At 37.7% G+C, this 17,926-nt stretch overlaps 4 protein-coding genes across 8 annotated transcripts; 2 read left to right on the top strand and 2 right to left on the bottom strand.

Annotated features, from left to right (window-relative positions):
* Positions 1–1,366: 1,366 nt before the first annotated feature.
* On the bottom strand, positions 1,367–12,831 carry LOC115623485 (facilitated trehalose transporter Tret1). 4 transcript variants are annotated; one of them, XM_030517855.1, is made up of 8 exons: positions 9,721–9,738; positions 7,652–7,796; positions 6,542–6,693; positions 6,335–6,448; positions 5,677–5,762; positions 5,340–5,456; positions 1,997–3,472; positions 1,367–1,727 (listed from the first exon to the last, which is right to left on the bottom strand). In XM_030517855.1, the coding sequence occupies exons 2-8, from the start codon at positions 7,711–7,713 to the stop codon at positions 1,494–1,496; spliced, it is 2,241 nt and encodes a 746-aa protein (XP_030373715.1). In that variant the 5' UTR covers positions 7,714–7,796; positions 9,721–9,738; the 3' UTR covers positions 1,367–1,493. The 4 variants fall into 4 exon arrangements, with proteins under 4 accessions (XP_030373715.1, XP_030373716.1, XP_030373714.1 ...); XM_030517856.1 differs by lacking the exons at positions 7,652–7,796; positions 9,721–9,738 and adding an exon at positions 12,695–12,831; XM_030517854.1 differs by lacking the exon at positions 9,721–9,738 and having other exon boundaries at positions 7,652–7,834.
* Positions 12,832–13,253: 422 nt separating this feature from the next.
* LOC115623529 (UPF0160 protein C27H6.8) lies at positions 13,254–14,621 on the top strand. 2 transcript variants are annotated; one of them, XM_030517910.1, is made up of 3 exons: positions 13,254–13,299; positions 13,360–13,696; positions 13,761–14,621. In XM_030517910.1, exons 1-3 carry the CDS (start codon positions 13,254–13,256, stop codon positions 14,497–14,499), a joined length of 1,122 nt encoding a protein of 373 aa, XP_030373770.1. In that variant the 3' UTR covers positions 14,500–14,621. The 2 variants fall into 2 exon arrangements, with proteins under 2 accessions (XP_030373770.1, XP_030373771.1); XM_030517911.1 differs by having other exon boundaries at positions 13,265–13,306.
* LOC115623530 (proteasome subunit beta type-3) lies at positions 14,535–15,553 on the bottom strand. The gene has a single exon (XM_030517912.1). The coding sequence runs from the start codon at positions 15,252–15,254 to the stop codon at positions 14,637–14,639; it is 618 nt and encodes a 205-aa protein (XP_030373772.1). The 5' UTR covers positions 15,255–15,553; the 3' UTR covers positions 14,535–14,636.
* A 52-nt stretch (positions 15,554–15,605) lies between these two features.
* Positions 15,606–17,866, top strand: LOC115623527 (E3 ubiquitin-protein ligase Iruka). Its single transcript, XM_030517909.1, has 2 exons — positions 15,606–15,866; positions 15,997–17,866. The coding sequence occupies exon 2, from the start codon at positions 16,006–16,008 to the stop codon at positions 17,146–17,148; it is 1,143 nt and encodes a 380-aa protein (XP_030373769.1). The 5' UTR covers positions 15,606–15,866; positions 15,997–16,005; the 3' UTR covers positions 17,149–17,866.
* Positions 17,867–17,926: the final 60 nt, after the last annotated feature.

Here is a 17,926-nt window from a genome sequence, read left to right as displayed (position 1 = left end):
TTACTTAAATAATTGAAAGTTCCCCCAATTAGACAATGGCAGCATGTATACTTTTTCTGGCAACAAATGCTTATGCAACAACTACAATGCTTGGCAACAATTGAGACAATGTGCTGTGACACATTGCTGCTTGCAACATTGTTGCTAACATTCGAGTGCAACGCAAACTTCCATTGTTCTTAAAGGAATGACAAATTTATTATGTTAGAGGAATATGTAATAATTTATAGTTTGTTAAAATCGATTTACTAAAAGCAATAAATATCTTCAAGCATTGTTCACTTTATAACCTGACGACAGCCCGAACAAAGGAAAGCGTGCGCTCGTGCACACCATTAATTTGAACCTGCGCTTTGCATACGATTTATAGTGTCTGGTGTTAAATTTGTTCAATTAACAGGTGTGATTTAACATTGCCCAGCAAAGAAATATGAGTGCATATATTTTCAAATAATAATTCCAGCCATAAATTTACAAATTGCAGCGAACTCCATTTCGTAGGAATTGGATGTTTTGTTTTTAATTGTCATCGCTTATTTTTATTTAATTTGTTTAAAATCAATTTTGGATTCCCTTTCTTTTCGACATAATAATAACAGCTAATGTTTGGCTTTGATATTTAAATCGAAAAATGTTGCTAACGTTGCCGCCGATTCACATATTTCTATCGATATGTAGTTGCTTTCTAGTATTTTCGATAACCTGCGGGATTTGTTTGTTGCAATTATTTAAAAAATAATGGGAAGTTTTCACTTACGTTTTCAGGTTTTCAGATCAGAGCGTTTTTTAGAAATATCTTGAAATATCGTCCCAATGGTATATGTTATAGTGATACGTTAGAGTAGTCCAATTATTAGGCAAGTTGTATAAACAAGAAGAAGCAATTGTGTAGATGGAAAATGTTCAATATTTCAATTAGCGATCTGGTCCAACCCCGGTGTCTGGTCGAACCAGAGGGAAATCTCTTGCTCTGCCTTTTCAATGCTAGCCGCAGCATGAACTAAACGGCGTCCCTTGTCATCAGAACCCAATGCATCCGAAATTTCCCGTCCGTATTCGACAACATTCTCACCTTCAAAGATCATGGGGATGACTGGTCCGGAGCGCATGTATTTCAATAGGTCTTGCAAAAAACTCTTCCCAGCCAAGTTAGCATAATATTTCTTCAGCAGATCCGTGGAAGGCTCTAAGAACTTCATGCACACCATCTTGTGGCCCTTATGCTCGAAAAATTCAGTAATAGAATTAATCAGTCCTTGTTGGACGCCTTCAGGTTTTATCAATACGAAAGTACGTTCCATTATTGTAATGAACAAAATACTTTATATTTCTAGTATGAGGAATGTTTGACAATTGATTCAGGGATAGCTATGAATGTAATATAGTAAGTTGAATTTTATTTTCCACATACATATGTAAGTATATCACGTAATAAAAATGGAGATGGTCGGGCTGGTTGATGAATTGATCAAGGGCTTCAATTCTGCAACTGATTATAAATGCGTCGTATTGTTCTCTTCGAAAGCCAAATTGTTGACTCCCTGACGCTGAGGCACAAAATCGCTCTGCTGTAAATGAATAATCTTTGCAGCGTTCGGACTGATGGGCATCTGAAGGTTCTGCAGGTTCCCCAAATGGATGGCATTGTTCTTTTCAGCATCGTTCGTTCCCTTCGGCTTGTCCAATAAATTAAAATCGGTTTTCTTTGAAAAATGCGCTTCAATTTCCTGAAAAGACAAACGGACCAAGATTAGAGAAATTTAGAATCTCATGCTGACCATAATATATAGTCAAAAAATTAAGATAAAGAATTCGAATATTGAAGAAACAAAAGATTTCTCTGCCTAAATTAATCATTCTTTAACATCATCTTACGTTAAATTGAACTAAGAATATTCTGACGAAGATAATTACACCTAAGATTTCTCTGCTTAAATTCTACATTCTTTAACATCATCTTAAGTAGAACTAAGAATAATCTGACGAAGATACTTACACCTAATGTGCGACCCTCGGTCTCGGGTAGGGTATAGTACAGGACCACTGTGCCGACGAAGGCTACACATGAGTAGAAAAGAAATGTGCCCGGCAAGGTCAGGGCCGCAAGCATGACGAGAAACAGTTTGTTGGCCAGAAAACCAAAAACGTATCCAACTCCACCAGCAAATCCAGAGGCGCTGTTTCGAATCTCGGCAGGAAATACCTCTCCGATCAAGACCCATGGTATCATGCGAATGCCCAAGTGAGAGAAGAATGCGGAGAGCAGCAGCAGGATGAGGGGCAGCCAGACAAGGTAGTTGGTTTTCTGTTGGGGCACAGTTAAAAGCAGATCCTCTGCGATGGCCGGCTTCTTGGACGGTGTTATTTCTGTGGACTTTGCGAGAATGGGCGCTGGGGCCTTCTGGGGGATAAGTGTTGTCTCTTCCAGTTCGTCTTCTTGCGGCTGCAATGTGCTGGTAATGCCAGTCTCATCTGAATCGAATAGATCTAGAGTAGACGATGAGAACGTGGTGCCTCTTTCTCCATAATCCAGACTCTCTACATCCTCGCGCTTGCTGCGATTCAACGAGGGGAATTCCGTTGTACCTTCCGGCCAATCTAACATGGTAGTAGTTTCCAGATCCGGCGGTATGGTGGTGACTTCCTGCTTCAGCGCTTGCTTCTCACTCTCAAAGATTCGCGAGATGTTCGCCTGCGAGATGATATTCTCCTTGGGCACAATTGCCGAGGCATTCACGACCACATTGTTGACAGTAAAGCCGGGCACATCGTTAAGGAAATGGGCATAGGTGGCTGTGCCGAAGAAGCACAGACCCGTGCCCACCGTCGAGATCAGCACCAGCGGTCGCTTGCCGGTAAAATGTATGAGTACGACACCCAGTATGGTGGACAACATTTCGGCGACACCCAGTAGGATCGTGGCATGGTATTTATTCATGGGCGCCTTCAAAGTATGAAATATCTGTACGGCATACGTTTGGAGAGGAGTCTTGCCGGAGAAGTGGCCGGTGAAGAAGGTGAAGGAGACGAGCAGGAAGGGTGCGAGGAAGGTGCGTTTCTTCCACATGCGCAGACGGCTCTTGAGGGTTCGTCTTGCGCCCTCCGGCGGCGCAACGCCACCGTTCTCCTCTGCCTCCTCAATGGCCTTCTGAGTAATCAATTCATCGTACAGCCGATTGAACTCCTCTTCGATCATGTGCTCGGGCACCCAACCCCGCAGCCATTGCAGCGACTTGACGGCCTCATGAAAACGATGTTCGCGTATCAGCCAAATCGGACTCTCGGGCACAAAGCACAGCATTATGATGGTAATCACTGGAAAGGCCGAGCTAACCGCCGCCACACTCCGCCAGTCCATCAGCGAGCCCAGTATGAATTGCACAAAAACGCCAGTGATGACACAAGTGGTCCCCAAAGCCGACAGAATGCCGCGATACTTTGGTTCCGTAATCTCCGCCACATAGGTGAGCACCTGCAAAAAGATTTCAAGTTGAAGATTGCACTTATACCATACGACCTTGAGCTGTTCATGGATTGAAAGTCATTAACAATGACAACATATCGCAACAATTTCTGTTATACGAGTATGAACTATCTTGGCTGAGCTCAAGATCTATGGTGGCAGATACGGAAGAAACCTAGCTTTTATAGAAATACAAGTATAGTAGCGATATATTCTATTAAAAATAATATATGCTAAGAAATAGAAAGTGTTTCCAAAAGTTATTCAATTTATTGATGATACGTTCGATTCCTAAATAATATTTGTGTATACAAAATTCGTCGTTTCGGTTGACCCTTTGAATGGATAAGTTAGATATTAGTTATACAATTTCTTGCTGCAACTTCAGTTTTCTAAACAATGAACTTTTAATTTTTTTACACCTTGTTCCTGAGGGTTCAAATGTTATACTAAGAAAGGTGAAATGTATAAACAGGTAGAAAGAGTCGTGATAGACATTATGTCTCTGTTCTTTCGTATGCGACTCGAAAGCTTTCAAGTCGCCCTAACAAGAAACTCTTAAATGGGTATTCATTTGCGGACAAAGCTAACTTCCAATCAAAACATATTTTAGCAGCAAGAACTTATTGATTTAACACAGTTCCTTTTTCAAAATTATATCTTGAACTCTTAAATCAATATGAACCCACTGAAAAAATTAAAATTTGCTCCTGAAGTAAGTTCGTTTAAGTGCTTCCTATAAGAAGCGCGAAGGAGAGCGTTTTTATTTAAACCTAAATTATTTAGTCATAGAAATTTGAATGAAATTTAATCAGCAATTGGTTTTGCTTAAGTGTTTTGTAAGAGAAGCACGGAGTATAGCTGTGTTTTTCATTTAATCTTAATATTTTCTTTATGTAATTTAATATAAATTTAAATTATTTAATTTATTAAAAAAAATAAAATAAAATAAGAACCCGCTTGAAATTGAAACCAACTTAGTTTCAGAGCGTTTGTTGATTTATGATTCCAGAAAATTAGCATTTCCTTTTAAATGAATATAGAGAGATACATTATGATATCGTTATATAATGTGAGACTGTTTAGTTCTTTATAATCTCTCAACAAATTCTATTGTGCCTACAATCGACTATTCAAAGCAGGAACAACTTTATTTAATTAATTAAATAATTAAATTGATGACTCATTCTTTATAAGTACGTAAGTATACTGTTATGTTAAATATAGATGTAATTAATTTTTAGTATATTTTATTTTATATTTTATTTAAACTATAAACGTTTCTTTATCCAACTTGTGGCCCTAATTTTCCAAAACGATTTTTCCTACTTTTGTCTCTAGCCGATGGTAGCTCAAGTATAGTAGTTTACAAACAAAAATGTTGGACTATACATTTTTAAGATGATACTCATACATCCCGTTGTTAACAACACGTGGATATATCAGCCAGATTAAAAATTTCAAGCTGCTTTCCAGTAGTAATGCCTTCAATTCAAGCCTTCTCTATCGATATTGTGGAACCCCGCTGCTAAAACTTCCGTTTAATTAAAACCTTGTCCCAATCAAATATTAAATTCGAGTAAAATGTTAAGTACGCGCTACTGAGAATTTTTTGATGATTTTAGTAAATGTGCGAAAAATGCAAATTTATACACAAAAGGCGGAAGTTCTAGTGAGAATGTTAGAAGGCGCTATGGAATGCAATGCCTTTATCTAAATAGCATGGCTAATTTCAAACTATTCAGCTGAAGCTGCACACAGTTGAAGGTCAGTCGCGCCATGAGTGTGTAACACAAGCCCACAAGCCCCACATTCTAGACGTTGGATGCACTTAGAACTTGCCACAGAACTGGCAATCGCAACGATTATCGCTTACCGGTGCCTCCATTAGGCCGCCTCCAAGACCAGCCAAGCATAAAGCGGCATACAGATGCTCGGTGCTTGTCGAGAAGTGAAACAAAAGCCAGGCAGCCAATATTGGAAGGTTGACAAACTGCAAAAAAATAAGAAAAAACAAAGAAAAACGCAAACAATAATGAGCATCAGTTGTCAAAGAGAAGAGCCACAGAGCTTTGAATAGTTTTGCAACGAAGCGGTGTAAAATCACGCGCTTTTATTTATATTTTTACTATTAGTGTGTCAATGCTATGTTTGATCACGTGATGGGGTTAGTTCCACTCGTAGACCACACTCTATTTTATTTGCATACCCACCTGCATGGCTCGTCTTTTGCCCAATGGCTGGGTCAACATGCCAGAGAAGAGACAGCCCAGGGGCACGCAAATCAGATTTATGGAACCTGAAGGAAAGCAAAGGGATTTAAACATAATTTAGTTGACATGATTGCAGCTTTTATGTTATGAAACCGTTCTTCAACTATCTCTGCAGCAAATATAAAATACCAATATACGTCTAACAATGTGCCATATAGCGCCCATTCTTTATAATTTTTATAGTTAATAACTTTTTGAAAAATATCTAAAAAAAATCTGTGTTTTTGTTAAATTTGCTGAAAGTATCAGATATTGCCATTCCTTTTAAAAATGCTTCTAATATTGAAAATTACAGAAATATCCATTACATCTAATTCTGTTTTTACGCGGTCTTTTTTAAACGATTTTGATTTAACACGGTTTGTAAATTAAAAATTTTATATATGTTTACACTACACTATTCCATTTAACACGATTCAAAATAAAAACAGCATTTTTGCTTCAAAGATAGAGAAAAATATTGATTTAACTTTTCGTAAATAAATCTTTCCTCAATATATATTTTATCTATGCTTCAAAGATAGTGAAAAACAGCTTTATTTCATTCTTGCTTATATTATACTTATAGTTATGTATGTACTTTGATTATTTCACTTACTAAACCATGATATCTCCTCCTTATTTAAAACTATATCACTATGCTCGCTTCGTCCCTCGCCACCCTGTATGGCCGGAATAACAATGGTGGGGAAGCCCAGGGTCATGCCATAACCTGAGCGTAACAAAAATCAACTGATTAGCTAATTTATCCAATCCGTTTGAGCAACATTCAAATTTTCCAGTTTTGTTGTTGTGTGTTATTTACCGAAGAGCAATATGTTCTTAATACTAACAGCTAGAAACTGTGGCAAGGCGCGTCGAAAATTGCTCACTTCCACATCATTGATGCCGGAAAAGCGTCCATTGTTGTTGTTGCTGCTGCCATTTTGCATAAACAAAGGACGATCATTTAGTGTGCTACAATGATAAAATATAAATTATTTTAAAAATTGAATAAAAAAATTAAATTAATTGCTTACTGTCTTATGTGTCTTAGGAATCCAAAAGACAAATAAAACGCATTTCGTTTCAAATGATTTTTGAAATATTTCAATTTGAAATTAATCTAAAATCAGCTTAAAATATTAGCTAGCCATAAAATGTATACATATTGGGGGGTACGCTTTATACATTTATTTCCTTTTTTTTACGCATAAAAAGCCAAACTTTTCAGGCTAAAACAAGCGCACTTTTTGCGGCAATGGAAGCAGCTTTATAGTATTTCCCCAATTTGAATAACTTAGGCTGTCATTAAAATAAATTAACACATTAAATATAATTGACTGATCTATAATTTGTCCAATCGAGTCTTTCTGTGTATATAGTAAATTGTTTTTTAAATGAACGTACTTATTAACAATTATATATATAATTTTACAAAGAGCTTTCAAATTATATAAATTTATTTGAGAAATGACAATAGAAGTTAAATTATTTTTCAAATGCTAGAGCCCGTTTTCCCTCATTTGAAGTTAGAGTTTTCCAATTTTCCGCTTTTACTACACTATTAAAGTAAACCTGTGTCCTGGCTCTGATTTTTCTGCAGAAATCTTCAATAAAATAAATAAATCATGTTCTCTTAGCGAAAAATAAGCGTAGCCTAGAGCACTATTTTAGGCATGTGTTTAAAAAATCATCTTAAAATTCATTAACGACGACTAATCCATAGCTATATATATTTTAAGAGTTACTTAAAACGTACTCCAAAACTATTTGCTGACCTTAAAAAAGTGAATATAAAAAATTTAAATAGCAATGAAATTTGTTAATATTTCCTTTATTGTCCAAGCGGAAATAAAAACTACCCATTGACTTTGGTTTTTAGTTATAAATTGTACTTGTTTATTACGTTTTGTGGTATGTAGCATTATTTTACCCATTTTTTTCAGCCGTTGTTGCGTTTGCATTTGTTGTTGTTGATTTCCCACTGAACCTCATGTCGTATACTTGATGTATAAAGTACTTTGTTTACTTAAGCGTATACGATTAGGTGCTTTTTGTTTATTTGTGCGTTGCATTCACTATTCGAATTGTTGTTTTATTCACAGTTTTTTGTTACCATGCCCAACATATTTTTGCCATTAATAATAGGATTTGAAATAAAAACTGCAAATGTGAGAGGCCGTTCAAAAAATGTAAATTCATTTATCTTCACTTATTTTGGTTCAAGTGCTTTGTAATTACTTTCTTTTTTGGCACTGAGTGTCGCTTCTCCCTTTTATTACTTTTTTCTTTTCTTGCTTAACATGCAACACCTGTTGTCACACTTTTTGACACAAATTATTTTCCTTGTTACGTGTTTATATGCACAAAAATATATTTCTTGGGTTTTGTTGTGGCCGGATGTCGTAGGCACGTTGCAAATTTATTTGTTAACATTTATGTAGAGCAACGTACAATATACTTGTAGCTATGATTATAATTTGACACGTATGTAAGAATTTGGGGGCCGATTGAAAAATATATGGCAATTAAAATGGATCCCTTTCTTGATTTCATCTTATGTATTCTCCTCATTTTAAAAGCTAGTAAGGAAGAACAACTAAATCTGATGCAGAAATATCTGACGTTAGAAAACAGAATTTTTAATTGAAGAAATACTTTTTTGTAAGAAATACTTTACTCAGCAGCTGTGGCCCTGGACACATTTACTAACCTTACAAATAGTACCTCAAACGAAATCAAAATAACAAAAGGTGGTCTGCCATTTAGAATACACAATCAGCATTTTTGGAGCACATTAAACTAAAAATTATTAGCTTGCCTGGGCATGTTTAATATTTCAAGATATTTAAAGAAAACGAAATCAAGTTATATGTTTTAAATTGGCGAGAGGTAAATGGCCGACATTATTCACAACTTATATAATAAATTTTTGAAATTCTATTCGCAAGTGTCGAGCATTTCGCCGTAAAGTATGTCTTTATGCAAATAAAAATATTCATATCCACAGCTCAGCTGACGGTCGCAGTAAGAGAAGCGTCATGTCTGCGAGTACCGGTAAAAACAAAAATAAAACCGGTTAAGTTCGCTCGACTCCAGAGACATGTAGGACAAGTGGATGGGCAACATTTTGGCAACGAACTTTTAAATGTTACATGAATTGTACTTTAACTTAAGCCAAGCAAAATTCACTTGTGTAATTCGCAATTGCTTTAATGATGACCCTTCCAGCTCGTTAAATACCACACCTAAACTAGCAACCTCTTAGCCTGTTAACCTATGCTTATGAGGCTTGCTTATAAGGCTGGCTTGGTCACATGATCTAATGATCCGCATTTATCTGATGCGCACCTTTCACAAAAGTATGTATACAGATAAATGTAATATTTGTCTTTTGTCTGGCCGCCGGCTATAAATCAACTTAATGTTTATGTTTCTAGTTGTTGCTGTTATTGCTCCGCACAGTTTTTTTATTTTTTTTATTTTTTACTGCTGTTCCATTTGGAAGTTATTCTTGGTACCCGGGACCAACTGGCACAACACACATTTTTAGAGGCTTAAGAGCACGTGAATGTGTTTGCTCTTAAATACATTATTATTTTAAAATACTACGGTTCCCCCGTCAAAAACTAGTTATGCAGTCTTTTAGTTCGATTTATTTATTATAGGATTTGTATTAATTTATGCATTTGAGCGGGAAACTGTAAGATCGCGTTAGAGGCACAATCGCGGTTTGTAACATAAAGTAAATATCAAACAGTCAACCGCACTTGGTCGTAACAATTTATGGAAATAAGTGGCCACAGACAGCAGCCGATTAAGGTTTGTAATAAGATTCTTTTAATTGCACACTTTGATTGATTGCAGTTACATATTTGTTCTGTGCATTTAAGTTTGTTTTGTGATTTGATTGATGCCAAAATAACAACCGGGCTACGTTTTTGCATGTTCTAATCATTTCGAACGTCTGTTTTGTTCAATTTTAAACGGCACGTCATTTACGGTATTTCAGTGTTGGAAAATGCGCCGCCTTTCATGCAAACATCTTCATGTGTCGCGCAGTCAAAACAAACTGAAACAGCAACTCAAGCTCAGATGAGGCTCGGCCTCAGCATGAGCTTAATAACAACCATTTTTTCTCTCTCTCTCTCTGTCTCTGATGCCGCTTCCGCAGCTGGCTGCGCTGTAGACGTACATTTTTCGTTTGATTGTGAATGGCTTAAAAAATGTTGGTTGCGGGTGGTTGTGGGGCTGTGGGGATAGTTCGTATGTTTATGTTATTGGTTGTTGTTGTTTTGTTGCTGCATTGTTAGCGCCTTCACGTTTTGTGGGGCAGTGGAAATAACATTAACAAAAGAGGTGCGCAAATGGCAAAGAATTTAAAGCTAACTGTGCACGAACGACGCTTTTATACACTTCGCTGAAGCAGTTACTATTACTTGATAATACCGGTATATACATGAAATATCACGCCAAAATGTGAGAAAGTGAACATTACAAAAATTTGGTCCATCATTAAATGTTAAATTTAACAGACTGTTAAGGCACATTTACTTTTTCAAATGTTAGCTGGAAAGCATTTTATAATCTTAATTTTTAAAGCGTTATTTAAGTGATAGCCCGAAATAATATTAATAATCTAATATTTAAAGCGTTATTCAAAATAAAAATTTATTTAAATTTATTACACAACCTTATTTAATAATATGGCTTTTTTAAAATAAACTCTAAATAAGTCAAAGGGCAATTCGTAAAGGTATACTTTTTTACACATTAAATTTTTACCATAAAACAAGCTAATAACAAAATAATAACAAAATAAAAACAAAATATTGTTTAGGGTAGACTAGTAAATAGATTGGCATTAGCTAAAATCATTAAAAACTTTACAAATGCAAATGAAATTAATGAAATTAATGAAATAAGAAATTTCAATTATTTGGAAACAGCCCAAATGGTAGTCTGTCTCACTAAGAAGTCAAATCAATATGCCGGCTTTAAAAGGGTGTACGCTACAAAAGAGTTAGCAAAAATAAAAAGCCAAAATAGTTAAAGTATAGTACGCTAAAAATCAACCCAAACAGCAAACCGGTTCGTAACAAACAACAACTGTACAGTTTACATAAAATTAATCTTCCATTAAATTTCGAATAAATAAAATCAATCGGCCTGCTGCAAAGAGGAAAAAACTGAGCAGTAATTTAAAAAAAAAACGTTGCCGTTGTTGACGTCAAAATGCTGGCGGCAGAGTCGAGAGCTGCAGAGAAAGCGGCAAGCGGGCCTTAAGTTCAAGTCTTCATCGGACAATCTTTACAACAATGCAAAATGCAAAATGGAAATCGCTTCTTCAATATTAGAAAAGCAAACTGCAGCGATAAGTGTCGCTGACATTTAGCGCGTAATCTCAGAACCACTCCAAGTGTCATTTACCCTGCAATGGAGGCTAACAGAGCGCAGGTTTCTTTTCAGTCCAATGATTTGCATGCCTATTTATGAATTATGTGGCTAATTGGTTTCAGCTACTCTGTCTGCCACTTCTCACATACCCATTTGTCGCGTCAATTATTATTATTATTATTATTCAGCATTTTGTTTGGAAATTGTCTGCCAATTTATAGAGATTACCTCTAGAGAGATTACCTCTAGCCTAGAATTGACGTGTTGGAGACAATTGATGTATTTATTTTTAAAAAGGTGTGACATATGTACGTTTACACAGATGGTCAGAGCAATAAATACACTATCATTAAATGTAAATGTAAAATGAAGGTTAACTATGGGATTTTTTTAAAAATAATTAAGATTCCCCTTAAAGCTTCTTTAAATCTTTGTCCCAGCAGATGCTTTATTGTTTTTGTTTTTTTGTAGTACATTAATTAGCAATTAGTTAATTCATACTAAGTTTTCCATCTCTCAAAATTTTATAGAGAAATTGCGGTCTCGAATCGCATTTGAAATCTACTTAAGTGTGCGTGAATCCGGCTGACTCAAGACTGAAGACTTATTTTTTTAAGGTATTGCTATAATGCTACAATTAAAGCGAAAATAATTTAAGCGATTTTGTTTCAGTACAAATTAAAAAATATGAAAGTGTACATATTATTTTGACCATCTGCGTAATTATACATTTATTAGGCCAAGTGTGAAAAATTTCCATTTTTTTTGGCACGCTATCCAATTTTCATATTTCCATTGGATTTAGTCAAATCGATGGGCCTTCGCGGTGAACAACAATTTTGAGTTTCGTAAAATATTTCTACTTAATTAGCAATTTAGCTTAGAGCTAGTTTTTAACCAATTTTTTTTTTCGTCTTCAAATATCCATTTATTGGCATCGCTTATTTTCAGTGAAAACAAAATTTGATTTAGCTTGCGTTTTGTTTGCATTAGAAAACGAGTTTGTTTTGCCTGGCCAGTTTATTGTTGTTGTTGTAATAGCAAAGCGCGACGCTAAGTTGGGTTTACAAACAGACACATACGCACACACACACATAAAGAGAAACGCACACACACCTGCCTGTCTACATACATCCATAGGTTACAAAACCGCTATGCAATTTTATTTGAACAGCCGTCGATTTCCGAACTCGAACTCGCATGCAATCGAAGGTCATGGGAATAAACGCAAACAAAGCTTATTTAAATTTAAACGGATTTTTTTTTGTATACCAAAAAGGCACACGTGATCGCTGTTGATTTATGTATGCACATTTTTGCTTTATTAATTGATGCAGGCTGTCAGACACTGTATAATATATCCAAACATACTCAGTTACTCCTCAAATGATTTGTATTCTCGAATACAGAAAATATTTGTAACTAACGGAAATGTGGAATATGAATGAATTAGTACAGTAGCTGATTATATAAGCGATAACATGCACGGTTTTGAAAGTTTTTCTTTACGCACTCATAATAATTGCATTCGTTTTAAAAATTAATTTCGAGCATGACTCTGAGTTTCTTGATGGCTTACATTGTGGGCACATGGCGGCTTATATTTCTGCGCAATCGGGCCTCGGCCATTTCGCTTTTGCAATTGGTAGCTCGTTAGTGATCCAAATAGCGGTATTTATTCGTGAATCTACTATCCATGCGTTTATTGTGAGTTAAGTCTGCGCACTGAAAGCCTGGGTAGAATATTTTCAAGCTTTAGCCATTTCGTCTCATGAATTTCTAATAAACAGTCCAAAAACCACAACTGTGAGCAATAAATTTTGCGCAAGCAATTAGCCAGTAACTGTTAATTATACAAATCAACAGAGGCAAACGCACATACAATCAACAGCCGACTGTGCTTGGTACAATTATATCCTGTAATAAATGTCTATAATTATTTTAGGCTTTGTTGATGATGCTTTTTCAGAACATTTTAATTTAAATTAGGCAAAGCTGCTTTCATAATTTTAAATTCGTATTATTAAAGTACACGATGTTTGACCGTTAATGTCTTGCCAGTGTTGGAAATAATTGCAATGTTTCAGAGTGGCAACTCTCCAACCCATTTCCAATAAGCTGGCCGTATTTAGTAGGAAATGAGGTTGTTGATCAGAATTTTGCCGCGTTTTGGTGCTATTCTAAGTAAATTGTAATAAGAAGAAAAATAATAAAGTCACAGTAATATTTATTGCTTCATTTCAGCTACTGAGCCCATAAAGTTATCGTCGCATCGTTTCAAAATGACCGAAGTAACGCCACCAAAACGTGCTCTTTCAACGCCCGTTATTGGAACCCATAATGGGACTTTCCACTGTGATGAAGTGGTTGCTTGTTTCATGTTAAAGCAGCTACCGGAGTATGAGAACGCAGAGATTTTACGAAGTCGTGATGATAAGCTTTTGCGAGAAAAGTGCGATATTATTGTCGATGTTGGCAGTGAATTTGATCCCGAAAAGAAACTCTTCGATCATCACCAGAAGTCTTTTCAGGACACCTTGAGTAGCATACGTCCAGAATTGGGCAAGGAGTTTGACATAAGGTAAAAATGTATTACAAATTCCAGATTTTGTTTGAGCGTTTTTAACATCTCTGACTCTTTTAAGGCTGAGTAGCGCCGGATTAGTTTATGCCCATTATGGCGAGGAAGTCATTCAAAGTATATTGAAAAAGCAACGCGGTATAGAGCTGTCAGCAGAGAATCTGAAACTGGCGTTCGTGCAGATCTATCGCAACTTCATAAGCGAACTGGATGCCATTGACAATGGCGTGCCGTTGTTTGATGGTGCCGAGCCACGCTACAAAATCTCAACGCATTTATCAGCGCGCGTAGGCCGCCTGAACCCATCGTGGCATGAGACGAATGTAGATATAGACAAACGTTTTTACCAAGCAATGGAAATGGCGGGTAACGAGTTTGTCGGAAATGTATTGGAAGTGGCTTGCTCGTGGATTCAAGCGCGCGATCATGTGCGTTCAGCACTTCTGGAAGCAAAGTCTGTTCATCCCACCGGGGAAATTCTTATCCTACAAACGTTCGTTCCTTGGAAGGCCCACCTGGCTGATTTAGAGAAGGAATATAATGTTGAGGGTGTGCCAAAGTTGGTTCTATTCAACGACGGCACAAGCTGGAGGGTGGCAGGCGTCCCTTTATCAGCTGGCAGTTTTCTTGGCCGCAAGTTCCTGCCCACCGTGTGGCGAGGATTACGCGATGACGAACTGAGTACCCTAGCAGAAATAGAGGGCCTAATATTTGTGCACCATTCCGGATTCATTGGTGGGGCGAAAACCAAGGAGGCTGCGCTAGCCATGGCCAAAAAGAGCATCGAGTGGCCAGAGGAATAACTTATGAGAACTTCAAATAAAAATAGAAGACATCATACCTTACAAATTTTGTGTATTTCATATGTCGTGTAACTGATACATATATTAAGTTATCAAATTAATAGATGAACCCTGCCATTGAATTTGTGCTCCGCTCTTTAATCCATGCGAGTCTTCAGTGTGCGCTCTGTAATCTTGTCTTTTTCAATAACGTAGACTGTGGCACCCCAACCGCTCATAGCATCGCGATCGAAGGCGTTCAACATGGACTGTGAAATAACTTCGAACAGATCGTCGGGCTCCAGATTTGGGCGCCAGAGGGTTTCGCACATGCCGTACAACTGTTCGGCACAGGTGCCGGCCACAACGAAGTCGTCAGGCACATTGGGGCAACCAATCAGGTCCATGTTGCAAATGAATGGCTCAAACGTCTTTGGGTCGAGTCCAGCTATAACCGGTTCTATGAAGTAGGGTCCAAAGCGGTGCTCGTAGAGGAAGCTCGAAAGCATAGCCGAGAAAGGCTTGGGAGCCATTTCGCGATTCTCGCGCGTCTCGTACAAATTCTTACGGAACATGACACGATCCCGGACCGTTAGTATATCGGTTTGCAAGCCGGTCAGACCCAGAAACATGCGTGGAGCAATGTTAAACACCTTCTTAAAATCAGTCGAAATAGTTTGGGCCTGAATGCCAAAACGATGGTCTGTGGCAATAGCCACGCAGTCCTTACCGCGCATGGCGACCACGCAACCTCCATTATAGGCCAAAATGGACATTTTAGCTGTGTTTGCAACTAAATTAAATTACAAAAAATTAAATTTTCTCCGCAAACTAAATTGCTAAATGCCGCTCCACTGATGATGACTTTTTGTTTCTGGCGTACAAAACGGCGTTGCCAAGCTTTTCAATTAAATGTGCCCCGTCACATTTCCACCCCAGTTGGCAGTGCCCCGGCTCAGCTGTAGTTTTGCCTTAATCCGATTGCAAAAATTCTTCACTTTTCCTTCAAAACTTGCTATTAATTTAGTATTGTGAAATGCGAGTAATTTTATATATTTGAAAAGAAAAACTGATGTGAATGATTTTAAAAGTATACGTATATATAGCACATTTGTGAGTGTTAGGTCTGCGTCGCTTCCGTCTGGCAACTCTACGCAAATTGGCAGAACTATTTCGTTTCGGCCTCACCTGCTTATTTTTAGAATTTAACTAAAATTGTATAAAATTCTCGTATGTTCAAGCAACTAAATGTTTGAGGTGGAGCTTGCCGTGCATATTTTATACTTATCGTCGCAGTAAATCAAATAATACACCAACAGCAAATATCAGGCACCCAACCCCCAGCATAAAGAACAACAACCACAACCCAATAGCCACAGCAATTTCTGGTAAGACGAGGCTCGGGGTCTGCCCTGTAACCGATTGCAAATTGCACAATAAATAAACAGATAAAAGATATGCATCTTTAAAAAAAACATATATGCCTAGATATATACGTGTCTTTTTGTTGTTCAACAGACGCCGAAAATGGCTGAGGCTATGGTTGTCGAGGAGCGCCCCGCAGTGCCGAAACGTTTCTTCTGTCACATGTGCAATGTGGAGATCAACATTCCAAATGCCGACTACACTTGTCCACTGTGTGCGAATGGCTTTGTTGAAGAGCTGCCCGCTCGAGAGCTGACCACGTCTGCATCCACCAGTGGCAGTGGCAGCAGTCTAAGCGGAAGCGGATCGACCAACGGCTCTTCGAGCAGCACCAGCACTAATAGCAGTGGTAGCAGTGTTGGTGGTATTGGTGCTCATTTAAATGTCGAGTCGCTGCGCAATGACATAGTATCGTTGCTTAATATGCGAAATGTACCCAATTTGGAGATAACCATCGAACCAAATCGACGGCACAGTAACGTTGTCCACTTGCCGCTGGGGCCATCGGGTAGTAGTGCCAGTGCTAGTGGCGGTGGCTCAGTTGGTGGTGGTAGCGCTGGTGGTGCAAGGAGGCCCCACCACTTGGATCGTTTAGACAATGTTCTGTTTGACTTCTTGCAGAGCTTGCCCTTGAGTGGAGCTACAGCGGAAATAGTAACCGGACCTGGCGCAGGTACTGGGAATTCGCACATGTTTTTTATGGGAAATCCCGGGGACTATGCGTGGGGACGCGAAGGTCTAGACACCATTGTCACGCAAATGCTCAATCAAATGGAGACCTCTGGACCGCCGCCGTTATCCGTACAGCGAATCAATGATATACCAAATGTTAAAGTCACCGCCGAGGAAGTGGAACGTAAGATGCAGTGCTCGATTTGCTGGGATGATTTTAAGCTAGATGAGACAGTGCGCAAACTGCCTTGCTCGCATCTATATCATGAAAACTGCATTGTGCCATGGCTGAATCTGCACAGCACCTGTCCCATTTGCCGAAAATCTTTGGCCGAGGACGATCCCAATGAGGACTATGTGGAAATGGAAGACCTAAGCGGGGAAAACGGCGGCGATACATTGCACGGCACTTCAAGCTCCAATTCAATGGTAACAGCAACCGCAACAGCCCCAAGACACACCAGCTCTTCTAGTCAGACAGCGGCGCAAACGGTTACCCAACAACAACAACAGCAACAACAACAACGTAATAACGTGTTTACCTTCGATGACGACAATATTTTTCTGGACTAAACAGATTTCACACTCACGATACTCGCACACTCCTAATACATGCAGAAGCGTCCTATTTGCGGGCTCCATTATCCAAAATTATGCCAAGTGTTGATTCTTTACAAAAGAAGTCATAAAGGCACACACAAACACACACTCATACACCGTAGAAACCACAGATAAAGATAGGTGAGATAGAGCGGCAGTAACAATTTAATACACCTACACACATAAAGTCAGGATTAATTATTTAATCAATTAATACATAATTTTCCAAGTTACTTTGAACACTTTAACGTTTGTTGCTGTTTGCTAACTTCAAGTTATGGAATGAAAGGAGTAGTACGGGCATACAGTTTTGTAAAAAGAACAACACAATGGAAGGAGTTTGACGTGAAAAATAAAAGTGGGGTGCATCTTTTTGAAAAGTAGCAAACGAAATTGAGAGTTATTTATACATATGTAAGCTTCAATTGTATTTATTGTACTAAAATGTATGCATAATACTTGAATATACATATGCCTATTATATAAATTCAAATTATTGTAATAGCTATAAGGTTAAACATTATAGCGCTTACAATTCATATGCTGTATTTAATGCATAATACAAAAGTAATCAGAATTTCAAACTGCATAGTAATGTAAAACAAAAGTGAGCTAATTTGTAAGGCACACAGAGTCTGTGAAATCGAGCAAACACAAAAATTCTTGAATAAAACAGTGTAAAATTGCCAAAGGCTGGTCGTTAATTTGTTTGGACTAAATAGTTACATTGCTGCCGACAACTAAATGGCAT

Source organism: Scaptodrosophila lebanonensis, unplaced genomic scaffold (genome assembly GCF_003285725.1).
Source record: "Scaptodrosophila lebanonensis strain 11010-0011.00,11010-0021.00 unplaced genomic scaffold, SlebRS2 tig00000053-arrow-pilon, whole genome shotgun sequence".
In the NCBI taxonomy this organism is placed as follows: domain Eukaryota; kingdom Metazoa; phylum Arthropoda; class Insecta; order Diptera; family Drosophilidae; genus Scaptodrosophila; species Scaptodrosophila lebanonensis.
Note: the sequence above shows the minus strand (reverse complement) of the source record. Positions and strands in the feature narration are given on the sequence as shown.

Coding starts and splice junctions, on each gene's coding strand:
- LOC115623485 (XM_030517855.1), bottom strand. CDS start 7,713: ATGAGGTTCAGTGGGAAATCAACAACAACAAATGCAAACGCAACAACG. Junction 6,694..7,651: donor ACAACGGCTGAAAAAAATGG/GTAAAATAATGC, acceptor TTATCATTGTAG/CACACTAAATGATCGTCCTT. Junction 5,457..5,676: donor GCAAAAGACGAGCCATGCAG/GTGGGTATGCAA, acceptor ATTTTTTTGCAG/TTTGTCAACCTTCCAATATT.
- LOC115623529 (XM_030517910.1), top strand. CDS start 13,254: ATGAGGTTGTTGATCAGAATTTTGCCGCGTTTTGGTGCTATTCTAA. Junction 13,300..13,359: donor GCGTTTTGGTGCTATTCTAA/GTAAATTGTAAT, acceptor GCTTCATTTCAG/CTACTGAGCCCATAAAGTTA. Junction 13,697..13,760: donor GGCAAGGAGTTTGACATAAG/GTAAAAATGTAT, acceptor GACTCTTTTAAG/GCTGAGTAGCGCCGGATTAG.
- LOC115623530 (XM_030517912.1), bottom strand. CDS start 15,254: ATGTCCATTTTGGCCTATAATGGAGGTTGCGTGGTCGCCATGCGCGGT.
- LOC115623527 (XM_030517909.1), top strand. CDS start 16,006: ATGGCTGAGGCTATGGTTGTCGAGGAGCGCCCCGCAGTGCCGAAACGT.